Here is a 24,147-nt window from a genome sequence, read left to right on the forward strand (position 1 = left end):
ACAAATAGAGGTCATACTAGATGCTTGTTTCGATTGCTGGGCTGCGGTGTTTCCTTTGTCATGTAACCCTTTTCCTTTCACGACACTTCGATATATGCTCTAAAAATGTTACCGCATGCTCGGGACCCCATTGAGCAAGGATTCCATGAGTAGTTTATGAATGCTATAATTGTTGTGTATGCGGCAAAAGAACCATCGGGAGCAAGCCGACTAAAGTCTGCCGAAACCTCGGGAGCTCCCGATATTTCCCAACCGGACTTTCAATTGCCGTCTCCTTGATGGAGATCGGCAGGACCGTAGAATCTAGAGAATACATCTCAATTTGAACCTTGATGCTAAAGCCCCCTGAGTACTTCACTACCGCCGGATGGCCGATAGCGCGCAAATAGAATGCCGACACTCGGTGCGGATGCCCGACAATGCGTTATCGGCCGTCGGGTTCCACACGGCCATGACTAAGTGCGCGGCCCGACGGCGAGCATGCGGGGGACCATATCTCCTCAAAAAGGATTCATGCGGTCAGACGGGTAAGCATTCCCAACCATAGAGTTTTCAGTCAACACTTGTGAATCTGTCGTTGCAACCCAAAAACAGTCGTCATGGCGGCGGCACTGTCACAACTCGTAGACCAACACCGTCCGGATCTGGACCCCCTCAAGGAGCTTTACATACACTTCCACAAGAACCCAGAGCTCTCAAACCAGGAAGTGGAGACAGCAGCCACAGTCGTGGATAGGCTCAAGGCCATTGGCCCCGATGACCTAGAAATCAAGACCCAAATCGGCGGGCACGGCCTGGCCGCCATCCTCCGCAATGGCGACGGTCCCAGCATCCTCTTGCGAGCGGACCTTGACGCCCTGCCAGTCGAGGAACGCACGGGGCTGGACTATGCCAGCACCAAGCGCATGATCCATGCTGCCTCGGGGGTCGAGAAACCTGTGATGCACGCCTGCGGGCATGACATGCACATGGTGTGCCTGCTGGGCGCGGCGGCTATACTCTTCTCATGCAGGGACGCTTGGGCCGGAACTCTGGTGCTTCTGTTCCAACCAGCGGAGGAGCGAGGCACCGGAGCGCAGGACATGGTCAACGACGGCCTGTATACTCGCCACGGCGTTCCCGTGCCGGATGTTGCCATCGGGGGGCACGTCAGGCCGTTACGAGCCGGCGCGATCGGCACGCGCAGGGGTCTTCTCTGCTCCAGCGCGGACAGTCTCAAGGTCACTATCCACGGCAAGAGTTCCCATGCGAGCATGCCGCACACTTCCGTGGACCCAGTCGTCATCTCAGCGACTACCATACTCAAACTGCAGACTCTGGTCAGCCGGGAGACGGACCCGCGCGAGTCGAGCGTCGTCTCGGTGGCCACCATCCATGCTGGCGACGCGGAGAACATCATCGCCGACTCGGCCGTCTTGGGACTAGACACGCGCTCTACGACGGCCGCGACGAGAAAGCGGATGCTGGAGCGTATCGAGGCGATCGTACGCTCCGAGTGCTCGTGCGCTGGCGTGCCCAAGGACCCAGAGTTCGAGCAGACGCGCGCATTTCCCTTGACCGTCAACGACGAGGCAGTCACCAGCAAGGTTGAAGAGTCGTTTGCGGCGCATTTTGGAGAGGGCCCTGGCCAATATGACAGGGAAGTGTCGCGACTGACCTTCAGTGAAGACTTCCCGATTCTGGCAACAGCAGTCGGGCGACCGTACTGCTTCTTTACCTATGGCTGTATTGATGAGGCGACGTGGGATCTAGCTGAGAAGGAGGGCACTGTTTCTCAGAAGATCCCTGCAAACCACTCATCATTCTTTGCTCCGGCCATCATGCCGACACTCAAGACTGGCATGGACGGGTACGCACTCGGAGCTTTGACGTTCCTAAGAAAAGATCAAGCAGCAAGTTCGTAAAATTAGGAAGTACAAATAACTAGCTCAAGGAAGACTCAAACTGTATACAAGCCATCTCGGTCAATCTGCTGCGTATTGTGGTATATCCTTACACGCTCGTTCACTCCTCATCCCACATAATCTTCATCGTGACCGGGAAGGGGAAGAGAGAACCCCAGTCCTCACGCATGTAGACAAAGAAGCCGCCAGGACGAGGCACTTTCTTTAGCTCACCCTGCGGGCCTGGGGACCGCCTCACGTTCTTCTTGCGGAAGAGAACACGGAACATCTCGGTCAGAGCTATCTGGCTTGCATCCTTGCCCAGGCAGGCGTGTGGACCGACTCCGTAGTGAATGTACTCTGATAGTGGGCGGCGGGGGTTGACAGTTTCTGGCTCTGGGAAGTGATGAGGGTCTCGAGCGGCCGACACCTATTTCCATGTCTGTTAACCATTGTCCACGGGCATGTACAGGTTTATGGAAGCACTTACGAAGCTGACAAAGACCCGATCGCCGGACTTCACCGGCACCTCGCGGCCGTCATCTTCCATGATGGTGTCATCAGCTGCGACCTCACGATACGATCCAAATGTACCGGCCAAGCGGATTCCCTCCATGACATAGCCTAGCAAGAGGGCGTCGGTCTCTGGTGAGACCGTAGAACGGGCGACGCGCTCAAGCTCGGGCAAGTAGGGCTGCCCAGCGTCTGAGAGGTAGAAGTCGACGGCTTGCGCAAACTGTGTCTATTGTCAGTTCATCTGTTTTGTTGTTACCTCTCCAACCCATGACTTACAACTTCTGCTTGGTTCGGCACCATGGCGCCTGCTGTGGGAAGGATCTGGCTCCAAGCAATGTCATAGTTGCTCAGGCCCGACTTGGCGAGGCCCTGCACCATGTGCACGCCATACATAGCCAGGGGGTCATCCCTCCTCGCCGAGCCTGAGAACAAGCCCCGGACACCGAAGCGCCGGGTGATCTTGACATTGGTCTCAATCAGCTTGCCAAGCTGGTCGCAAACCGTCTTGGTCGCCTGCCGCAGCGGGAACGACTTGACGGGGTCGATGTCGAAGAAGATGGTCACAAAGATGAGCGCCAGCACCATGTACAGCTCGTGCTCCGTGTAGATGCCCTTGGGGTTCTCCTTGGTCTTGAGCGGCAGGTTGAACACGCGCGCGGCAAAGTGCACGTGCGAGATGTTGCCGACGTCGCGGATGATGTCGACCTGCCGCCGGCCGGCGACGCGGTGGCTGTTGTCCCGCAGCAGCTGCTCCGTGATCTGCGCGTAGAACTGCTTGATGTGCGCGCGCCACTCGTCCTTGTACAGCTGCGCGTGCATGCACTTGCGCTGGCCGGCGTGGTCGGGCGTGTCGCCCGACAACATGAACCGCGCGCCGCCCTTGCCCATGAGGAAGGTGAGCCCCTCGTGCCACGTCACCTTGTACCTGTCCTGGTTCTCCAGGATGTACTTGGCGGCGCCGTACGAGGTGATGTTGATGCGCGGCGGGATGGGCGTCGGGCGGCCGTAGTCGAAGCGGTCGGCCCGGCCGATGCTCTCCATTATGCGCCTGTTTTCCGACGGGATGACCATCGGATAGTGCGCGTAGATGGAGTTTTGCTTGAAGTGGTTCGGGAAAGCGCGGATGAAGAGCTTGTAGAACACGCAGCCGTGGTTCACGCTGTAGTGAAAAGTGCTGTTAGCATCTCGCTTGTCTCGAAAGGTAGTTGGCCTGTCCGACTTACTTCAAGTCATACTGCACCTCGTTGTACCCCCAGTTGGTCAGGTTCCTCGGGGTGTAGTCTGTGGTGTAGTGGCGGTCACCTCGCACCAGGCACACGGCATCCGACAGGACGACGCGGGAAATGGTGTACGTCGGTGCGATGCCCACGCCGGGGACCATAGGCTCCTTGGCCTCCTCCGCAACCATGCCGGGATAGAGCTCAACAAAGTCAGGATGCTCGTAGAGGTGTCTGAGCTGATCAGCTACGACAGGGTCGGAGTTGATATCCTCAAAGCGCTCGTACGGCTTCAGACCGAAGTGCTTCCGGAACTCGTTCAGACCGGCAACGTTCCACTTGCGGCCCTGGAGGATACCCAGTATCTCGACTGGGCGCATGGCTTGGGGCACGTTCTTGGCACCAAAGGCGCCAGCGCAGTCCTCGACGGCGTCGGAAATGCAGTTGACGAGGTCATCGTCATTGAACCTGCCATCCGCACCGCGAGTAAAGCCTCCAAACACACGGTCGAGTGGATCTTCTGGAATAGACTTCTCGAAGGTGCTGAATCCGTTGATCAAGTCCATGTGGCTGACCTGATCAGCAGGCTTGCCGAACAATTTGGCGTAAAACTCCTGGATCCATTTGTCGTCCTTGGCCGATATGCAGGAGTGCCATCGATAGCACAGGTTGAACTCGGCAGAGACCACATTACCAGTCCCTCTCTCAGCACCCTTGGCGGTGTCCGCGTCAATGCCCATATCCTGGCGTGGATCCAAGGTCCAAGTGGTGTCGCAACGGTTGAGCTAGCATTATGCGTCAGCTCACAGAGGACCTGGGATCACATACTTCGTTTCAGGATACTCACGTTTACAATGTTGCGAACATAATCAACAAGGGTAATGTTGATATACAGGCCGGAAGTGACCAGGCGAGCGGTCTGGAAGAGGTCGTTATCATACTTCTTCCAGGCCGCCTCTGCCTTCTCTCCCTCCAAAGACTTGGACGGAGGCGTGAATCTACCACCTTCGTTGATGGCGGCAAGGTTCTCGGCAACGTGGTTATGGAACCGGTTGAACATGATCAGAATCACGCTGACTCCAGGCGGCATGCCAATCAAGCGCTTGTCTGCGTAGCTGTCGGGCTTAAGCTTGCCGTCTTTGAACGTCCTGATCGTATCCTGCATCTCTTGGTTGCTACCATACAGTGGGGACAGGTCCAAGTAGGAAGACGTCTTGGACTTGCTCATGTCCCTATAGTCGGTCCAGAAAAGGTCTTCCATCAGGTTAGAACGATCCTTCTCATTAATCATCAACTTGGCACTCACCGTGAATAATGATGGTAGCCCAATACCAAAGAACACTGGAGACATTATTTGGATGCTTGCGGTACTGGCCACGTCCCATGATGGAATCAAAGATCAGGCCGGGGTCAGGCATAGCCCCAGGAGCAACGACAGAGGGTCTGACTGAGCGCGCATATGTGTTGCCTGCGGCGCCCAATTGAGGAAACATGGGGTTCTAGCATAGTTAAATCAACAGCAGCTCAGTCTGGCAGTGATCTTGTCTTACATTATTGGAGCCGTCAGGCTGGCGGTATTGGTAGTGATCGCCGATGTAGTTCAGTGGTGGATGCTCCAGAGTATACCACAGCTCGTTGAGAAAAGTGTTGGTGAGCTGCACGCGCTTGCGTGAGTGAGACGGCAGCGCAGCGACCAGTTGAATGACACGCTCCATGATCATGGTCTTGTCGTCGACCACAGGCCCCTTCATCTTGCTGCTGGCCAGATCAAACAGGGTTTTGAAGTCTTGGGGCAAGCTGATTAGCATAGCTAAGTCGCAATAACTCATTGTTACCGCATACCTTTCAGTCTCAGATACTTGAGGTCATTTCGAAGGCCTGTCTGCTTCTTCTTCTCGCTGTACGTGCCATCTCCGTTCTGAGTTGGTAGCGGACGCTTGGAGGAGTGGACAAGCTGCCCGATCTGGGAAAACGCAGCTGTGACTCCTTTCCTGTTTGCCTTCATCGCCTTTCCTCCATTGGCAAGAGGAGCCGGGCGGCTCTTGAGCTCGTTCCCAGATGACGAAGATGCATGCGAAGCAGTGCTCTCGAGATGCTTCTGGCCACTAGCGCCGTGAACGCCATTGGTTCCATTGGTGCCGTTGGTGCCTTGAGGTTCGGACATCTTTACTGTTGGTCCCCAAGGCGTTGTCAAGAGAATTGGTGGATGATAGAACTCTGGAGTATGACTGAGAAATGAGTTCAAGAAGGCGAGTGAGAAGAAAGGGAGAGATATTCTGAAGTCCGGCCAGCAACATAGATGCCAAGCAAGAAGAGTGCTTGACCGGGGCCCAAGTGGTTCTGTCTATTGCCATCCACGTAGGCCACAGTCGGCCAGAGCCAGGAATACACAGTGTCCGAGAAACCAGGTCGGGGCCAAATCACTTGTACCACCAGCGATGTCCAATGCCAGGAGACGCAAATGTAAGTCACATAACCCAACCCATGTGGGGGGATGTTTCATAACCATAGACCGGGATCCGTGACAGATCATTGGTGATCTTTCACGTTCCGCACTTCTCAATTGGGCTGCACGGCGTTCGCGTTGCAGCTGTAGACTTTGATATTGGCGAATCATCGTGTTGTCCACGTAGTCTAATGCAAGAAAAGAACCATACGCGAATCATGCCGATCAGTTCAGCCAGCCTCATGCTCTCCCACGGCATCAAAATGCACGAGACATGCTGCTACATATGGCGGACGGCGTGATCAACCCATGCCACTCATGGGAATGCCAAGAGCCGATCCTCGTCCTCGTGCAGGACCTCCAACATCGAGATGCATCAATGTATCGCCAAAGAAGCGTGCTACGTCGGTTTCGGAGTCGGGATACGAAGGACTCTGGTGCTCGCTCCAACATAACTTGGCAGTCATGGCAAGCCATTGAGCCCTCCTCTCGGATGAAAAATCCCAATGTGTCCGCACAGAGTCAATGTTTCACACCTCGCCCCAGAGAGTCGCGTTCCGCACAAGCTGCAGTACCAAAAATCACCCTCAATCGGAAAGGATCGTCATTGAAGCAATGAAAGAAAGGGTCTTGATTGGGAAAGGTGAGTATGGGTAGCTTTCAGCCCCATGGACGGGCCGTGTTTTAGCTGCAAATCCGTGCAGGAGCCTCCTGCAACAGCCGGCCAATAGTCTCATCGTGATTTCGCTTCACCGCTGCTCGCACCTGTTTTAGGCATGGGACTTGCTTTTCAGGCTTACCGATGATAGCTGAGCATCCCGTTCAGGGAGACACGAATCCTGAATGAGGATACCTTCCCAAATCAATCCAAGGGGTCCATCCCAGTTCCGCACTTTCAAGCCTGTCGCTATCACTCACTCATTCGAATGTAACCTCGGGTTTCCCTGCACTTACAAACCAGTTACACAAATCGGTAATTGAGAGTCAAACTAAAACTACAGATGACTTGTCATCCGATGTGCGGATCACTTCTCTCTGCATCATGCTGTCATACGGCATAGGAAATCCCTCGACGCTTCTGCCACTCCTTTCCCTCGGAGCTTGCCGATCGTAAATGAGAATGGCGGTAGCACTGGACCTGCCATTTCCCGAGCGGCCGTCAGTGTGGTGGTGCCAACGGAAACGTCAACTCTGTGTATCCTCAACTGAGACACGGACGGTCGATCGTGGAGGTCCAAGACAACGGGCTGCGCGCAACATTAGACCGCGTACCAGTGGGCCTGTCCGGCCTCTGCATTTTCCTTTTCAATCCAGTGATCAGCAAGGGATTAGGCCATGATAGGACTCCGGTACTAAAGGCAAAGCTGTGCCATCATGCAGATGCTGTGTTCCCTGGCCTCATTGGCCCGGGCTCAGGGTCGATGATGACCCAAGCTGCCAAGCATCATTGCGGGCAGGACACAGTGCGAAGTCCTCTCATCCCAGTTGGGATGCACTTCGAATGAGAGTGGAATCCTCGTAGAGCGTCTCGGAATGACTGCAGGAGGGGGTGGAGTTCGGAATCAGATCTCGAGGCGGGTTGGAGGATGGTAGATGAATCTCGCATCCGTTTCCCAGAGCTCAAAACAGGGCTTGAATCACACCTGCAATACCGTCACTCCTCAATACAGGCCCAGGAGCATCGCTTGCACCCATTCCTCAAGAGAAAACTACTCAATCAGAGCTTTACCTCCAGCGACATGCCTCAGTATCAACAGACACGGCGGAGGCCACGTAAGCTGGTGCTGTGCTTTGACGGCACTGGCAACAAGTTCCACGGTGATGACAGTGATAGCAACATCCTCAAGATCTTTCGGATGCTTGACAGAACTGCAGATGATCAATGTGAGGAGCAACTTTCATTCTCAACCCCTGCTCATGAACGCTATCGCTAACCATTAGCCAGATCACTATTACCAGCGTAAGTCATCTCTCGTCACATCTCACACCCGGATCGGGAACAGCAATCCCCTGACTAGATGTAACAGCGGGAATCGGCACCTACGTCGTCTCCAAGGACCTCTCCCACACCTCCATCAGCGCCCGTTTCCGCTCCTGGTACATGAAAGCCAAAGACTCAGCCATCGGGTCCTCTTTTGACCACCATGTCGTCGGCGGCTATCGGTTCCTCATGCGCTTCTACTGCCCTGGGGACGAGATTTACATCTTCGGCTTCAGCAGGGGCGCCTACATCGCCCGCTTCCTCGCCGAGATGCTCGACTACGTCGGCCTGCTCTCCCACGGCAACGAGGAGATGGTCCACTTCGCCTGGAAGGCCTTCTCCCAGTGGCAGGTGCGCCGCGACGACGACAACGGCGGTGACAGTGGCGACGGGAAGGCCTCGTCGAAGAAGAAGAAAAAGAAGGGAGAGATGTACGAGTTCATGAAGGGCTTCCGCGAGACCTTCTCGCGACCCGTGCGGCGCATCCGCTTCCTCGGCCTCTTTGACACGGTCAACAGCGTGCCGCGGTTCGAGACGGCGTGGATGGAGCGCAGCAAGTTCCCCTACACGGCGCGCAGCTCGGCCAAGGTCATCCGCCACGCCGTCAGCATCGACGAGCGCCGCGCAAAGTTCCGCCAGGACCTCATCTACCAGTCTTCCCGCAACAAGACGCCCAAGGCCGCCGGGTCTTCCTCTTCTGCTTCTGGCGCGACTGATGTTGCCACTAGTGGTGGAGACCGAGGCCTCCACGGCCATGGTCAAGTGCCCCAGGCTGTCCACGAAAAGTACCGCCGGCGCTCGTCGTTGGCGCCGACGCTGGTGGCAGACGCGTACGTCAGGCACCAGCACCACGTCAGAGACGACGACCGCCACTACCGCGGCCGGAAGGGCAGCTCCCGCTTGGAGATCCCAGGGGACTACCAGGACGGCGAGCACGACGAGGGCCCCGTGCGCTACCGCCGGCACAGCCGCTCCCGGTCCCGCGCGACGCAGTGCAGCAGCAACATCGCGCCGGACGACGACGACGCGGCGTCCAACATGTCGCGCGTGGCGCCCTCGGACGACAACGGGTACGACTCGGAGGAGGACGGGGACGAGACGGAGCAAGACATCGACGAGGTGTGGTTCGCCGGCGGGCACGGCGACGTCGGCGGCGGCTGGGAGATACAGCAGGGCTCCAAGAGCGCGAGCCACGTGCCGCTGACGTGGATGGTGCGCGAGGCCATGCGCGCGGGCCTGACCTTTGACGAAGAGAAGCTCGTCGCCATGGGCTGCTACGAGGTCCTCCAGAACAGCGGGGAGAAAGGCAACGACAGCGCCAGCAGGCGGCGAGGAACTGCTGCCGCAGATGCCACCGGCATGTTTGCCTTCCCCGTCGCCCAGACGGACTTTGCCCAGCAGCACCAACAGCGGGGAGCACGCCAGGGATCAACCGTCCCCAACATCCAAATCAACAGCCTCACGCCCGTAGCCTCTCCGACCGACGAGGATGACCGTAGCGACCCGACCCTCACCGCCACCGCGACCAGGGACTCGCCACCAACAACAATCACCAGCAGCAGCACCACACCCGTCGCAACAACAGCCTCCCCTTCCGGCCCCCAACCCCACTCCTCCTCCTCCTCCTCCTCTTCCCCCTTCCACGAGATGATGCACCGCGCCCACCTAGCCCGCCTGCACGACTCCCTAGACTACGCCTGCGGCCTGGGCCTCCTGCCCGTCCTGAGCTGGAAGCTGATGGAGTACATGCCCTTCCGGCGCATGGACCTGCAGGAGGACGGCTCCTGGCGGCCGATCCGCTGGCCCCTGCCCTGCGGCGAGGTGCGCGACGTGCCCGACAACGTGCGCGTGCACGGCAGCGTCGTCCGGCGCATGCGGCGCGACGAGTCCTACCGGCCGGGGAACCTCATCGTCGGCGGCGGCGGGCGCGGGTGCAGGGTCGCGCCCCGGAGCCACGGCATGGGCGAGTGGGTGTGCGTCGCCGGGGAGGGCGACCCCGTCGGGGAGGTGTGGATGAAGAAGAGCGCTGTCGAGGAGGCCGAAGGGAGTAGTAATAAAGCTGAGAAGAATGGGCTGAGGTGATGGCAGTTGTGGCGAGTCGGGTTGGTTAGGACTGAGATGTTGAGCCGACGTGCACTCGAGATTCCAATAGAGTGGCTGGCACATGGGGGTTCAAAAAGGGATATCATAATGTATTACCAACGTAACCAAGAATAACAATCAGGAGCATGAACCCCTTTCTCCTCTAATGTACATACATACAATGCCCTTGACTCCCTCAAAGTCAAAACACCATCGGGCCAGCCCATTAAGAATTCTTTGTATGCCGTGCTGCCTGCGCCTTCGTAAAAAACAACAACAACAATGCAGTGCTCAATCATGTCGAAGTGCAGATGACACTGCTCATAATACACCCTAAAATGAAGCAAAACTTTCGTCTTCTCCAGGCTCAGCCGGACCCATCGTTGTTGCGCCTTGACCTCCTCTCGCGCTCCTCGTCGGCCTCCTTCTCCAGCAGCCTCCTCGAGAACTCGTTCCGGTCGAGGATCCGCCCCTCCCGCTCCTTGGTCAGCCGGAGCTCCAAGTCGCGAAGACGCATAGTCCACTTCTTGTCGCTGTCGTTGAAAGGCTCGGCGGGCGGTACCGGGCCCTGGTTCTCCGCCAGAGCCATTTCTCCGGCCGTCATCGGTCGCGGAGCCGTGTTGCTCCGGGAGATGGGGACGCGGCTGCTGTTCTTGGAGCGAGAGCGGTCCTTGCCGCGGCCGCGATCGCGGGGTCCCGTGGGGATGGACGGCGCCGGTGAGCCTGCGCCGTGGATCATGTCCGGTTCCGAACCGGTATCGTTGGACGCTGCATATGCCGCACGGTGCCGCACGTCTTGTGCAGTCCGCAGCGTTGCATTCTCCACCTTCAGCTGGCGGTAGGCTTCTTCGATGCGAACGAGACGGCTCTGCAGTTCGCGGTCCCCCCCGCCGTTTCCGAGCGTGCCCGTAGCGACGCCGTTACGGATGAGGTTCTCCAGGTGGTTGAGCTTCTTGGTCCGAGCTTCCAGGTGGCTTTCTAGAGACTGGTACTCCTTCCACAAGTCCTTCTCGACTCCTTTAATGCGAGACTGGAACTGGCCCACGATGCTCTCAATCATCTTCACAGCGGCCATCAGGTTCTTGCTGAAACCCGGGAGCATGGTGGCCACAGCTTCGAGAGACGGCAGGGCCCGGCCGTTGATGAGGCTGTTATCGTGGGCCCAGTCGGTACCGCACAGAGACGACAGCCTGGTCCAGAGGACGAGTAAGAGGTTGTTCCTTTCGTTGAGCTGCTCTTTGAGGTTCGTCTCGAGCTGCGATATCCTCTTCTTGTCTTGCGTACGCAGAGACTCGAGCTCCACGATGCGGGTGTCTTGGGACGTGACTGTCCTTGACACGTGCTGGTGTGTCTTTTGGAAAGTCTCAAACTGGTTCCTTGTCTGACGATGGGCCAGGCGCTCCTTCTCCAGCATCTCAGCCACCTTACGGGACTCGAGGCTGTGCGACTCGAGTAGGGCATCTCGCTGCTTGATGATGCGGTCTTTCTCCATGAGAGACTGCTTGCTGTTCTCCAGCTCGCGCACCGTGTTCTCAAGTTCACGTTGAAGTTTGGCAATGGACTGGAAGGTGTTAGTTACGACCAGATCACCAGACTCATGAAGGCTGCCCTGTCCGGGATGACTTACCTTGAGCAGACTAGACCTGGTGCCGTTAAGGTCACCAAGCGCCTCCCTGAGGTTGTTCTCGAGCTCCATGAGCCTTTCCTTCCACTCCGTCGCCTCGACCTCGCGCGACGTAAGGCTCTTACGCAGCTTACGTGCTTCGTCCTTGGCAGTGGATGCTTCACGGTTGAGCTCGTTGACGACGTGCTGCACCTCTTCCTTCTCGCGGCTCGAGACAATCTCGTACTGCCTGCGCTCGTTGGCCAGGCGCTGCTCGAGTTCCTTAACCCGGTCCTTCTCCTCCTTAAGGCTCTGTTCCGTATTGGCCAGGGCCGCCTCCAGGTCGCCGATCCGGATTTTGTCGGCTTCCTGTTCCTCGCGAAGGAAGGCAATCTCGCTCTGGCTGGACTCCTGCTGTACACCGAGGCGATTCGCCTTCTCGTTCGACTCGAGCAGCTTGCCCTCCAGCTCCTCGAGCTCCTTGTTGGCGTTCTCAAGCTCCTGCTCGAGCTGCTGTATCCTCCGCATCTTGTTCTCTTGCTCGTCCTCCAGGCTTATCACGACCTCACTGAGCTTGCGCATCTCCTCCTGCAGCGCGTCAAAGTTTTCGGCCTTCTCGTCGCGCTCCCTCTCGAGATGCTGGATCTCCTCGTTACGGGCGTTAACGTCGTTCTCGAGCGTGTCCACAACCTCTTGCGCCTCCTTCTGCAGGTCCTGGAACTCGTTCTCCAGCCGCTCGTACTCGCGCAGGGCCTCGTCGCGCTCGTTCTGGAGCGCCACCAGGTCGTTCTCCGCGGCTTGGAGCTCTTCCTGCAGGGCAAAAACGGTGTCTTCGGCCTGCGTCTTGGCTTCCATCGCCGTCTCGAAATCTTGCGTACAGCTTTCGAGGTCTCGTTGGAGGTCCTGGTTCTGCAGCTTGACGTCGTTGATCTTGTCGCGGAGTTCGGCGAGTTTGTTCTCCAGGTCTTCGCGCTCGGACTCGTCGATGCCCGTCATGGCTCTCGTGCCACCGCTGGCGCGGGACCCGGAGCGTTCATGCACGCCGGCACGGGAGGCAGAGCGGTCGAAGAGGCTGTCGATGGTCGACGGCGCGGGGCCTCCTCTCCGTTGCGCCAGCTTCAGGTCCTCGATCTCTTGGTATAAGCGCTCCTTCTCACGGTTCCGCGAGGTCAGCATCGAAGTCTGCGCCCCTACTTCTCGGCGCAGTTCAGAGTTCTCGTGCCGTAGCTGTTCGTTCTCGCGGCGGACTTCATCGACAAGCGTGCTTGCAGCGCTCATGCCGCCATTCACGGCATCGGTCTCACCAGAGAATGCCGATACAGGACGCGAGGGGGACGACGGCCTCGGCTTCTTTGTGATGTTGTAAATATTTGTGGTGTGGTGCATTCCCCCAGGTCCGGCGCTCGAGCTCATCTCCTGCTTGTAGCGGAAGACCTCGTCTCGCAGCTTGCGGTTCTCCTCGTCGGCTTGCTCCCGGCGGACAGACTCCTGCGAATACAACTCCTTCCAGACATCGACCTCCTCTTGCCGGCCGTAGTTCTCTCCAAATTGCTTCTCTCCGACCGATTGCAGTGACTTGATAGCTTCCGCCATGCGCCGCTTCTCGTTCTCCTTGGACAGGTTGTCGGCCTGAAGGTTCTCGACAATGGTCGTGTACTCCTCCAGGCGCTCTCGCAGGAAGATCAGCTCTTCCTCACGGTCCTGGGCGTCTGCGTCTGACGACTCTGCAGTCTGGCCGTTGGACGAGGTGCCGCTCTTCGCCGTACTGGGTCGCTCGTCTTCCTCCTTAAGTTGCTTCTCCAGCTCCTTGACCCGCTTCCGGAGAACTTTGTTGTCGCGCTGCAGGACGGCCAGGCCCGTCTTGAGCTCGACGTTCTCCGATATCATCTCCTTAACGTTCTCCTCGGAGAGCCTGTCGAGCCGATCGCTGAGGAACATAACCTTCAATTTGAGGTCGAAATTCTCCTTCGATAGCCGTTCAATGGTGCTGCTCTGTTCCTTGAGAGTCATGCTCTTGCCCTGACGCGGCGTGCCGGTGACACTGAACTCGGACGGCTTCCTAGGCGTCGTGAGCCCGCCCTTTGTCTTGTATTCCCGAGCGAGCGATTCCGGAACGTGCACGTCCATAACGCGACGGGCGATGACAGTATCAGTCGGCGCAGCCAAAGAGCCCTTAGCCTTTGGCGTCCGCATATAGTCGTCTCCCCTGTGGCCAGCATCGTCTTCCTCGAGGGTTTCCAAGCGCTCGATGGACTCGCGCGGTTCGTCCATGCCCGACAGCATGCTGCCCATGCTCAAGGAACGGGACAGGATGTTGCTCATGCTACCAGAAGCAGTCCGCGAGGGGGCCGCACCACCAGACTGCAGGGCATAGTCGGCACCCATGCCGACGGTCACGTCGCTATCGACATCGTCGTGGGATTCGGGGTTCGTCACGAAGGAGGAGACGGAAGATCTCTGGCTCGCAGTCCGGCTTCGCAGATACTTAGGCCGTCGGCCCGACTTGAGCGCATTGCCCGGCGTGCTCCCCGCGTCGCTAACTTTCCTAGAGCTGGTGTTGGAGGGGTATCGGTTGAGGGCGGACGAAGAGTCGAGAAATGACGAGGACTGGGCTTGGGAGTCCTCGCCCATGGACTCTTCCTGCATCTCCTGGCCGGACTCGGTACCCGCGTCGCTGCGGCCCGTACTCGTCCCTGAAAGTGTTCTCGAGAGAATACGCTGGCCGGTCGCCGGGGTGGGCGATGAGGAGAAGGCTTCGAGGGAAGAGGTAGTGTTGCCCACATCTGCAGGATCGAGATAGCGAGAGGCAAGGTTTGCGCGCTGATCACTGATTGCGGGCGACGGAGGGGTCGTGGACTTGGGGTAATGGTCGTGTGTTTGTATACCAGTCGGGAGCTCTGGGGCGGCTGGTTGTTGCGCCGTACGCGTCTTTTTGGGTGAGTCGAACACGAAGGTATCGTCGACGCCTTCCCGAGTGATAGTCGGGATGGGCGAGATTGGTACCGCGAAACTCGACTCGACATCCTCCTGCAGGTGGCGGCGCACTGCCTGCTCGTTTAGCGCAGGGACAGTATTGTCGCCAACGAAGCTGGGGCTTCCGAAGAAGGTGCTGTCCGGCTCGGGAGGTGGAAGGGAAGGGGCATCGTCCTTGGTCGAGGGCGGGTTGTTGGTGGTGTTGTTGTTGTTGTTGTCTGTAGATGGGAAGGAGATGTCGCCAAATTCTTCTTTCGTGGGGGAGATCTCATCGTCGTTGAAGCTTCCCGGCACCCTACGCAGAGATCTCTGTAGGGGCGGCGGCCTCGAGTCGTCTCCCGGCATGATGATGTGTGATCACTGGCTGGCTGTGTCTGCTGGCGTGTTGGCGGCGAGCGCGCGCACGCACGGAGGGGAGTGATCTTCGCCCTCGAGGGCGATCTTTCTCGTCTGTGAACAAGTCGCGTCGCTGGATGCGCCTGCACTTGGATGAGAGCGGCAGAAGAGTTGCGATATGGATTACATGAATGACGGTGTTGTGTCGTATTGCTGCTTCAGGGATCGGGTCATGTTTGCGTGCTTCCCAAAGAAGTGTCGAATATGGTTCGCGAGAAGCCCGGCTGGATGGGACGCGCTCGAGCCTCTCCCGTACACGCACGACACTGACTTTGAGGTTCTTCGATGGGTCCGCCGCGGGCAGAGCCCACTAAAACTTACCCCTGTTCGGTTGCTATGACAGCGTACTAGACCACTGTAATGGCCCGCCGCCAACCGCGAACAGGGTTGCACTTGAGGCTCTCACCCCTGGAGAGATCTGCAGGTGAAATAGGGGAATTTTTTACGATACAACTTTGGATGCAGGGGAGAATCCAGAAAGGGCAAAGGACGCAAATCCATCGTGACACCCGTCCTTTACAGGTGGTTGACAAAGACTCGGACACGGCTGCTTCTCCTTATCCGCGCAGAGGCCACAGAGTTTACGATCAGGCGAGCCACATGAGTGTCTCAGGAGTCTACTGTTCGACTGGTTTTGGGTCCCGACTTTGACTGGCCGTGCAGGTTGGAGACCCCTCGTGGAGACAATCACCTAGGCCTCTGAATTCGTATGAGCCAGGATACTTATCAGTTCAATCCATCCATCGGCCCCTGTCTTTTCCTGAGAAAAGCTGTTCAGCATTTTATCCTCGAGCTCAATGCCTGTCAGCGTTGCCCGTCAGCGTTAAGCTGCCCTCGAGACCCCGCCGTGTTTTGCTTCTTCAGGCAAGGTTCATGGTGGGTAACAGCGCCATGGTTGTTTCATCTCTCCCAAACTTAGCGTGGATGCCAGTACAAGATCCCAGAGCAGGCGGCGGCTTCAATGATCCCGGCCAAGTCGATTCGGGTTGGAGTTGCTTTCGCGGCCCTGGAAGGAATAAGCCGCAAGCTTGTTCTCTCTACCCGAGACCTGACGTATCATCCGGTTAGAAGCGATATTGCTACAATTATCACTCATTACCCTGGAAGAAAACCCTAGCAAATCTTTCGACGATGCGAGCGATAAGTTCATGGTCAGCATCGATATACAAGTACATCGCCTAAATGCTAAGCGGGGTTGACAAGACCATTGACCTCCAAGACGGCAACCTCCGTGAGCATGTACTGGGACAGCAGATGCTATTTTCCCATCTTGGGCCTTCTATCAAAAATGCGGTAGTTACCTCGTGCCTTGCACCACTCCAATTCAGCTTGAAGATGGGGATGAGTGATCATTGGAAAGAGGAAAGAGAGTTCATGTATTCAAGATACTGCGTCTTCTCACTGGCCTCGCGCAGTGGGTCAGGTCTCTCTATCGAAGACCATAAACCAGTCTCTGCTGTCATGGCATTGAAAAAGGATAGCACTCAACATCAGGCTCGGGACATCAGCACCAAATCCTTGATTCTCGGACCGGGCATGGCCGTTTCCTTAAGATCGCTGCTATGAGGTCTTCATCCTGCATAATCAAGGCTCGACTTGCCTTAGCCCGTGGGACCACGCTCAACCCGGGCCTTGCCCTGTTGGGGACCAGCCGTTCTCACATGCCAATCCCGGGAACGGTGCCTGTAGATCCAGCCAAAATACGACTCCGAAACCAGTTGAGCGGCGATGACTGGGAGGCAAACTGCGTCTAGGACAAGGCTCGACAAAAGCAAGCCTTGCGAGCGTTATGGGCCGATTACTGCAGAGCAGGAGGCAAATTTGAGTTCCGTATTCCATCCAGATCCTGCTTTCTGGATGCCGGTCAGCCATGATGCTGTGCTACTACCCGAGGAGGATGCAGTGAATTTCGACCTGGGCCAGCTTGAGGCCCTTACTCGGCAAACCTAGGTATGTTATCAGCATTGATCAACACCCCAGATGTCATCGAACAACAAGCTTCGTCCCATGCCAGCTGAACTCAGACCGTAGCTACCGAGTCCGGCCGACTTTTCCGGGACTGCAGATCGTTCTATCCAAACAAGAGAGCCTAAGAAAACCTAGATGTCAGAAAAGCAGCCAGTGAAACGCAAGAAGCTGGATTGCAATGCGATCTCCCCCCACAAGGCGATGCCGAGTCTAATCGCGGGCGGCTTACATGAAAGTTGCGTAGGGCGTAAGGGATGCGGATCACCAATGACGTAGCCGCCATCCATCCATCACCATCCCCCGAAACTTATCGCGTCCCGCTCCACCTTTCTTGGTCCTCACCCCTCCTCCCCCAAGCCAGCACAGCTACCAGTAAACATCACCTTTCCAGGGCCCTTCCACTGCCGGGCCGTTAGCAAGGACAGACCGGTTTGAGGAGGCTTGGCAGGGACCTTGCCCAGCTGGAGCTGGTGGGGGGTATTCTTGTGGGATAGGCGTGACGGAAGACGGAGAGGTGTAAGAAGAGCTTGGATAGGTAGATCATCCTTGTAAGACCTGTGATGTAATGCCTTTTTAGCTTCGGCAGGAAAACCAAGCAGTCGTGTATATAACCCTCGAGCAATCCTCGACTTATCCAAGCCCTTCTGGTCCCTACCTCCATTCTTTCCATCGCGCTACAAATCCCAATCAACCTCTTCAAAAGAACCAATACCCAAAGGTCTTCCCAACCAAGAACAACCCAACACATCATCACAATGAATCCCGCCCAGCAGCCCCAGCAGCCCGCCGCCGGTGCCGGCGCCGAGAAGCAAGACTACGGCGACAAGGCCTTTGACATGCTGGCCAAGAAGTCGGGCCACCCCATGGACCGCAACACGAGCGAGAAGATCACCGACGGTGCCCGTGGTGTCTTTGAGAAGGTCACTGGGTAAGTGCTGAAGAGAGTGTCATACTCATATGAGTACATGCGCTAACAGCCGCCACAGCAAGAAGGTCAACCCCAAGATCTCCAACTAGAGGGGAGGGCCACCAGACATCATGTTGTACGATAGAAGCCTGGCGTTTCGCACGACCGTGAAACAGGATTTGTTTTCGGGTTTGACGCGGATGGGATATACTCGGATTGGCCATTAATGATACTTTTGGCAATTGAACCATCAAATAATAATCATTTCCATTATCATGCATGCGTCCAACACGTCTGTACAGGTCCTAAACCTATGTGCCCTCGCTCGGACTGAAAGCCGAGCCATGCGCGTCCTGTCGTCTGTTCACGCCACAATAACAACCCGGATATGAACAGATCCTCCCAACCAACTCCTTCCATGCAAGCACCTTTGGTGAACAATGTAATGCGGTAAAACGGCCAAATGACGCGGACCTCCCCCTCCCCGTGTGATAGGCAATGTAGCCTCCCCGACGGCCAAACAAAACAATATACAAGACAAAAAATGAAACAGTCGGAACCAAAGTATGTGTAATAAGTGCAGCGCGGGGCAGAAACTATGGAAAGCACTCCCTCCGTGCATTTCTCAACAAGGGGATCAACCATCAGCAAAGACCTGGTAGGCCATCACCATGATCCACAGCAGGAAGATGGCGCCCACGAGCGCAAAGGCAAACATGGCCTGCCAGGATTGACCTGCGCGACACAGTTTATGTTAGTGAAACGTACGTATCATGACACCCGGGGGGGGGGTGGGTGTGATTGATGTAGCAAAACTCACATATGCTCTTCTGCTCGAGCCAGGCCAGCGTCGTGAGCGTCTGGCCCGTCGGGTTCTGCGAGAAGACGGCGAGGTTGCAGTTGCTGCTGACGGAGCCCGTGGGCCCCCAGAGCTGGATGGAGATGACGATGAGCCCGACGAGCCAGAGCACGAAGAGCACGAAGCCGCCGATCATGACGATCGAGGGCAGCAGGCGGCGCGTGTAGATGAGCCACAGCAGGACGAAGACGAAGAAGATGGCCAGCGAGGCGACGGTGATGTAGTACGGGAAGTACCTAGGAGAAGGGCGCCACTGTCAGCTCCCAAATGAAAAGGGGAAAAGCGCTGTGCGAAGGAGGGTGTCTCTGTGTGTGTGCTTACCATGGCACCGGCAACAGCAGCTGCTGCTGGATCTGGATAAAGGTGGCCATGACGCCGAGGATGGTGCAGGCCGAGATGAGCATGATGAGCATCCAGATGTTGAGCTGGACCGCCGGCCAGTGGTACCGGTGTATCCTCTCCATCACGTACGACTCGCTCCCCGTCACTGTTGATGCCGCCATCTTTTGTCGGTCGTCGCAAAGTGTATGTCGGTGTCGATGGGGATTCTGCAGGTTCCCTTCGCAGGAGATCGGACTAGGAGCGCAGCTTTAGATCCTTATAAAGGGTCCCGCCGCTCGCTGGGTTGCGAATGCGCAAAAAGAAATAGGTCTGTCTCGAGGTGTCGGGCGCAAAAAAGTCGAGAGTCGCCAAGGGTGTTCGTCGCGAAGACCCAGGCTTTTCGTATGGATCGTAGCCCGACCAGCTGTTGCGTATGTAGACACGCCCCTACTCCAAGAGAGAACGAGGAGTCACTTATGCCTCCCGGCACCCGGTCTCGATTGGATCGTTCACTTGTCGTCCCCAAGTGCGGTACAGCAATGATATTCGCAGAGTGTCTGCCACGTCGCGGAGGGGGGGGGGGGGGGGGGGGGGGGGTTCGTACTTGGGGCGGGGAACGCTGGGCAGCTTGATGGTGCCAGAGAAACGCTTGTCACGCTGAGGGTCATAGTTCTTGAGGCCGATCTGGAGCTCGACGGTCTCGAGGAAGTTGCGCTTCTTGGTTTCGTTGCTGTACTCGAGCAACTCAGCGACATTCTGACGCACTCCGGCTGTGGTGCGGGCACGGTGGTTAGCACACGATTGCTCTAAAGCGAGGAGATCCAGGGGAAATAGCACTCACCGACTGTGATCTTGGACATCTTGACAGTCTTCCAGTAGAATGACCTATGGGGATTCTAATGGTGAGGATTATTGCGTCGTGATGATTTGGATTTCGAAGTGGAGGAGGGAGGAATTTCGCCGCTAAGATTTTCTGGCACACATAAAAACTTGTGTGAAAAGGTCTTTTTGCGGAACAGGGTTAGGCGAACCCACACGCAAAAGCACGGACCATAAAAGCGAGACCCCGCCCAGCACTGTGTATTATGTCATCCATGCTGACTAAGTGATTCTGTGGACCATGATGGCCGAATGAAGGGCAGCTACTTCGTGAACTGATGGCAAGATCGCCATCTCATCCTCCAGAAGGAGCAATTCTTACAATCCTCGAGATGGTTAATAAATATCAAAGCTCTTTGCACTCGCCCCAGAACATCAAACGTAAGCAGGCTCCGCCAGACCTTAAGAGTTTCTCTCAAGAAATCATCCACTGCAACAAACCTCCTCGCCATGGATCTCGCCTCACAAGTTTCACAAACGGGCCACAAAGAGGAGAACGGCTTGTCAATCTTCGACTTAATCAATATCTTGTCTATCTTTCCGACCGTCCAGATGTATGTATCATGCTGCCAATTCAACCTCTTCTTCCTCCAAAACAAAACTTCAAGCAAATCTTTGTCATCATCATAAGTGTGTGTGTTTGCGGTGAAAGAACAATAAAAAGTATCAGCGAGAAGGCCGCCCTTCGAACACAAAAGAAGTCTATAAATGCCCCAATCCTCATCGTCCGAGTCCAGTCTGGATCGAGCTCGCTCGCTCAACAGAGCCAGTCCTCCATTCCCTCCACAGTCTTCAAATTGGCACGACAGAGCCCTTCATCCAGGACTCTGCCTGCTCATCTTGAACGTCTTACAGTCCAAGGTACAGTAGGATCCAGCACGCCCCGATCTCGGGCTCGAGTATCGAGTGGCTTCCTTCCTCCCCCTCCAGGGGGGTATGATGCGAATGTGCCCGCGCGGCCCAGGGCCGGCAAGGAGAGTCCGCTGTCGACCTCAGCACTTGGGCTTAGAGGTTGTACTGAACAACTTGTCTCCTTCGGCGGTGCAGCAAAAGCAAAGATGGGTTGGAACACTTGTTCCATGCCTTTTCCTAGTTGGATTCCCTCGACAGTCTGGCAGGTCTTTGGCAGGGACACTGCGCCCCAGTCGGGTCAGTCTCAGGTCGTAGGGCCGATTCTTGTGATGGATATCACTAACCAATTTGCGAATTCATTCAGCCGGTGTGCTGGACGAAGGATCGCCGGTAGGTTGCCTGGACAAGCTCCGGCTTCCGGGAAGGGATGACCTGGGAAGAAATACGACTCATAGCCGTCAACTGGGATTGAGCCTCTTGGATGGTGCGGAGCACCGCGGGGTCGTCCCATTGGGGAAAGTTCTGGAACATCCCGGTGACTGTCTTTTGGTATCCAGTCCACTCGTTGTAGAGTGCCATGGCGGCATCCTCGGCCTGGATCGCGGCTAGGTTCTCCTCCGCAGCACGAGTCTTGGAAGATGACTTGCGGCGGTTGGAGCTTGCATCGGGGGCATCCTTCTTGCGCTTTCGTCCCTTGGCCTGGTTCTGGCTGCTTCCGAGCGCCGGGGGGGAGCTGGCCTGGGGCGCAGTGCCCTTGTCATGATGCACACGTTTCATGTGGTCCCTCAAGTTCCACTGGCGCGGAAATCCATTTCCAGCGATGGCCCGGTCACAGCCTTCATACGTGCACAGATAGGGCTTGTCTCCATGGCCATGCATGGCGTGGGCCTCACGCTCATGTCGCAGGAGGCATGCAGTAGAAGAGAACCGCGTGTTCTCGCAAGACTCGACCTTGCAGCGGTACGGCTTCAGGTGCGAGTCCACGAATTTGCTTCAGGGCGAAGACATGTCAGCGATCGCTTTGGTCGACATGATCAGAATAAACTGGGATAAACCTACTCGTAGTTGCACTTGAGCTTCTCGGGCTTGTGGTTGCAGCTGGGCTGACCCTCCCACGGGCAATGGAAGAGTCCATCCGATTGGGGGGCGGCATTCTTGTACAGCGGGTGGTCTCGCGCTGTCTCACCTTCATTGCTTGGACGTCGAGTGCTGAATGCCGAGTTGCCGGAGAGGGTGAAATCATCGCCAGGAACAGCAGTCATGACAACCCCACTGGAATGCCTCGGAGTCAGTATGCGAGGGGGACCAAAACTCAGAACGCAATCGGGAAGCTCGTCGGTGATGGGTTGAGGGTTCGGGGCTCGGGGTTCAGAAAGTCGCAGAAACGTACCTGGGCGAATGCCCACCAAAGGAAGGCGAGGAGGTGTGCGTGTCCGTAGGGGAAGTGGCGTTCGGTCCGCGCCAGGTATCCTCGAGGGTCACAGGAGAGGACGTCCTCGAATGGTCCGAGCTGGAGGAATCCCAGGAGTGGATCGAGTGACTGGCGAGACTGGGCTCGTAGTCCATGCGCATCTGGGTGCATGTGGGATCCACGTGTTGGTTCATAGCCGTAGCGAAGTCGTAGGGAAGGCCATCGGTCATTCCAGACGGAAATCCTTGGAGCGAGGACACGGACAGAGTGTCAAGATCCGGGGTAAGGTATTGGTTCACATTCATCGACACATCCGTGAAGACCATTGCATTACCTGCCATGTCAAAGCTTCCCAGTGGAGCAGAGCTCTGTGGGAGTCCGCTTTGCAATCTTGAGCGCCCCTTGATGGAGGAGGCCTTGAGGATCCGTTGCTTGTGGCTGCCAGTGGAGCTCTTGGATGCCATCCGACGCATGGGCTCTGCATGTGCCAGCGAAGCGTCAACACTTGGGCCAACCGCCCATGCATTCTGGAAATCCTCGGTCATTTCAGTGGCATCTCTCCTGGGGGTGATATGTCCATAGGTATATGAGTACTCCTCGGCATCTCCGGTCTGGATCTCTCCGTTGTCTGAAAACTCAGTAGGGAAGTTCTGTGACCCTTCAACTGTCGCGTCCCATGACGAACCGCAGAGGTCCGCAGGTCCTGTTTGAGAGAAAGGAAACATAGAGGCTTGTTGGAAGTGAAAATCACTGAGTAGCATTTCATGTTAGTGTGCTGTGTCTCCACTAAGTTTGTAAAAACGCATCGAGGCAAATGGAAAGCACAGATCGGTAACAACTTTGTTCCTGTATTGCGGCAAGGTTAGTCTACGCGCTTCGGCAGCATATGGGACAACGGGATCTCTACAGACCAAAATGTGACGCTGTTCAAGCTGAACCCTGACAGCATGGTTCTTGCGATCCAGGACGGCAACTCGGCCACGGAAGGGTGGAACAATAATCCTGCGGTTCGAAAAAGTCCACGGGTCGTTCAATATAACGCAATGGCATATGCGATTCCAGAGTCCACGGGTCGATGATCAAAACAAATCAGGAGTACCTCCATGGATGATAGAAAAACCTCGGGTCGTCCGTCAAAAGGGAACACTTGGTGAAAACAGTCACGAGTCGGGATGTCGAATATCGCTATGGTCCTGTCGTTCGGGCAACGGAGAAAGCAAGGCATTTGCTTGTCGGTGACACATGATCCTGGCATGTCCGGTACGAGGGTCAAGTACGCGAAATCCACAGAACGAGGCAAACTCCTGGAAAGACAAGTTCACAGCATAAGGTCTCCTGGTTTTCCTGGTCTGAAAGTTGAAGAGCGTCGCGAATATCTCCTCGGCAAATGGAATCCAGTGGTTCGTGGATCGGTCCTTTCAAGGGTCCATCATGCGGCTGCATGTGAAAAGCAATCATCATAAAATTGCTTTTAACTTCAAGTTCTATCCGCGTAGCCAACACCGTTGCTCGGGCACAGCAGTGATGACAAGCAGACGAACGAGTGGTGCTCAAATCAAGGTCTCTGGGTTCCGGCGGCAAGCATGTCAGGAAACCAGGAATGTGTGGCCCAGGGTCATATCATCCGGCATCCTTGGTTTGCATGGTATTGCATGGTATCCCCATCCACGGCGGAAAAAAAACAAGTATCCTCGGGTCGTCTCAGTCCTGACTGTGGCCGACACCTACCTTGTCGTAGAGTGATAATCATTATTGTTGTCCATGTCTGGCTAGACAAAAGACGTGCATCTCAAAAGAGACACTCTTCAAATCCGGTGACGGTTGTCAAATGCAGAAGGGTTGTTCCCGGAACG

General features: G+C 56.4%; 7 protein-coding genes across 7 annotated transcripts; 3 read left to right on the plus strand and 4 right to left on the minus strand.

Annotated features, from left to right (window-relative positions):
* Positions 1-599: 599 nt before the first annotated feature.
* On the plus strand, positions 600-1,904 carry E0L32_005182 (uncharacterized protein; the record flags this gene model as incomplete). The annotated part of the gene is made up of 1 exon (XM_031139675.1): positions 600-1,904. One exon carries the CDS (start codon positions 600-602, stop codon positions 1,902-1,904), a length of 1,305 nt encoding a protein of 434 aa, XP_030996498.1.
* Positions 1,905-2,004: 100 nt separating this feature from the next.
* E0L32_005183 (uncharacterized protein) lies at positions 2,005-5,780 on the minus strand (the record flags this gene model as incomplete). Its single annotated transcript, XM_031139676.1, has 8 exons — positions 2,005-2,313; positions 2,374-2,619; positions 2,676-3,558; positions 3,623-4,401; positions 4,464-4,870; positions 4,923-5,115; positions 5,167-5,402; positions 5,459-5,780. 8 exons carry the CDS (start codon positions 5,778-5,780, stop codon positions 2,005-2,007), a joined length of 3,375 nt encoding a protein of 1,124 aa, XP_030996499.1.
* Positions 5,781-7,801: 2,021 nt separating this feature from the next.
* On the plus strand, positions 7,802-10,125 carry E0L32_005184 (uncharacterized protein; the record flags this gene model as incomplete). Its single annotated transcript, XM_031139677.1, has 3 exons — positions 7,802-7,946; positions 8,008-8,022; positions 8,090-10,125. The coding sequence occupies 3 exons, from the start codon at positions 7,802-7,804 to the stop codon at positions 10,123-10,125; spliced, it is 2,196 nt and encodes a 731-aa protein (XP_030996500.1).
* A 367-nt stretch (positions 10,126-10,492) lies between these two features.
* On the minus strand, positions 10,493-15,046 carry E0L32_005185 (uncharacterized protein; the record flags this gene model as incomplete). Its single annotated transcript, XM_031139678.1, has 1 exon — positions 10,493-15,046. One exon carries the CDS (start codon positions 15,044-15,046, stop codon positions 10,493-10,495), a length of 4,554 nt encoding a protein of 1,517 aa, XP_030996501.1.
* Positions 15,047-17,820: 2,774 nt separating this feature from the next.
* On the plus strand, positions 17,821-18,082 carry E0L32_005186 (uncharacterized protein; the record flags this gene model as incomplete). The annotated part of the gene is made up of 2 exons (XM_031139679.1): positions 17,821-17,993; positions 18,052-18,082. The coding sequence occupies 2 exons, from the start codon at positions 17,821-17,823 to the stop codon at positions 18,080-18,082; spliced, it is 204 nt and encodes a 67-aa protein (XP_030996502.1).
* A 527-nt stretch (positions 18,083-18,609) lies between these two features.
* On the minus strand, positions 18,610-20,012 carry E0L32_005187 (uncharacterized protein; the record flags this gene model as incomplete). Its single annotated transcript, XM_031139682.1, has 6 exons — positions 18,610-18,707; positions 18,793-19,067; positions 19,153-19,256; positions 19,303-19,407; positions 19,666-19,922; positions 19,994-20,012. The coding sequence occupies 6 exons, from the start codon at positions 20,010-20,012 to the stop codon at positions 18,610-18,612; spliced, it is 858 nt and encodes a 285-aa protein (XP_030996503.1).
* A 1,231-nt stretch (positions 20,013-21,243) lies between these two features.
* Positions 21,244-23,019, minus strand: E0L32_005188 (uncharacterized protein; the record flags this gene model as incomplete). Its single annotated transcript, XM_031139683.1, has 3 exons — positions 21,244-21,874; positions 21,943-22,155; positions 22,274-23,019. The coding sequence occupies 3 exons, from the start codon at positions 23,017-23,019 to the stop codon at positions 21,244-21,246; spliced, it is 1,590 nt and encodes a 529-aa protein (XP_030996504.1).
* Between the last annotated feature and the right edge of the window lie 1,128 nt (positions 23,020-24,147).

Source organism: Thyridium curvatum (assembly GCF_004353045.1).
Source record: "Thyridium curvatum strain D216 chromosome Unknown NODE_26_length_443329_cov_82.569921, whole genome shotgun sequence".
In the NCBI taxonomy this organism is placed as follows: domain Eukaryota; kingdom Fungi; phylum Ascomycota; class Sordariomycetes; order Thyridiales; family Thyridiaceae; genus Thyridium; species Thyridium curvatum.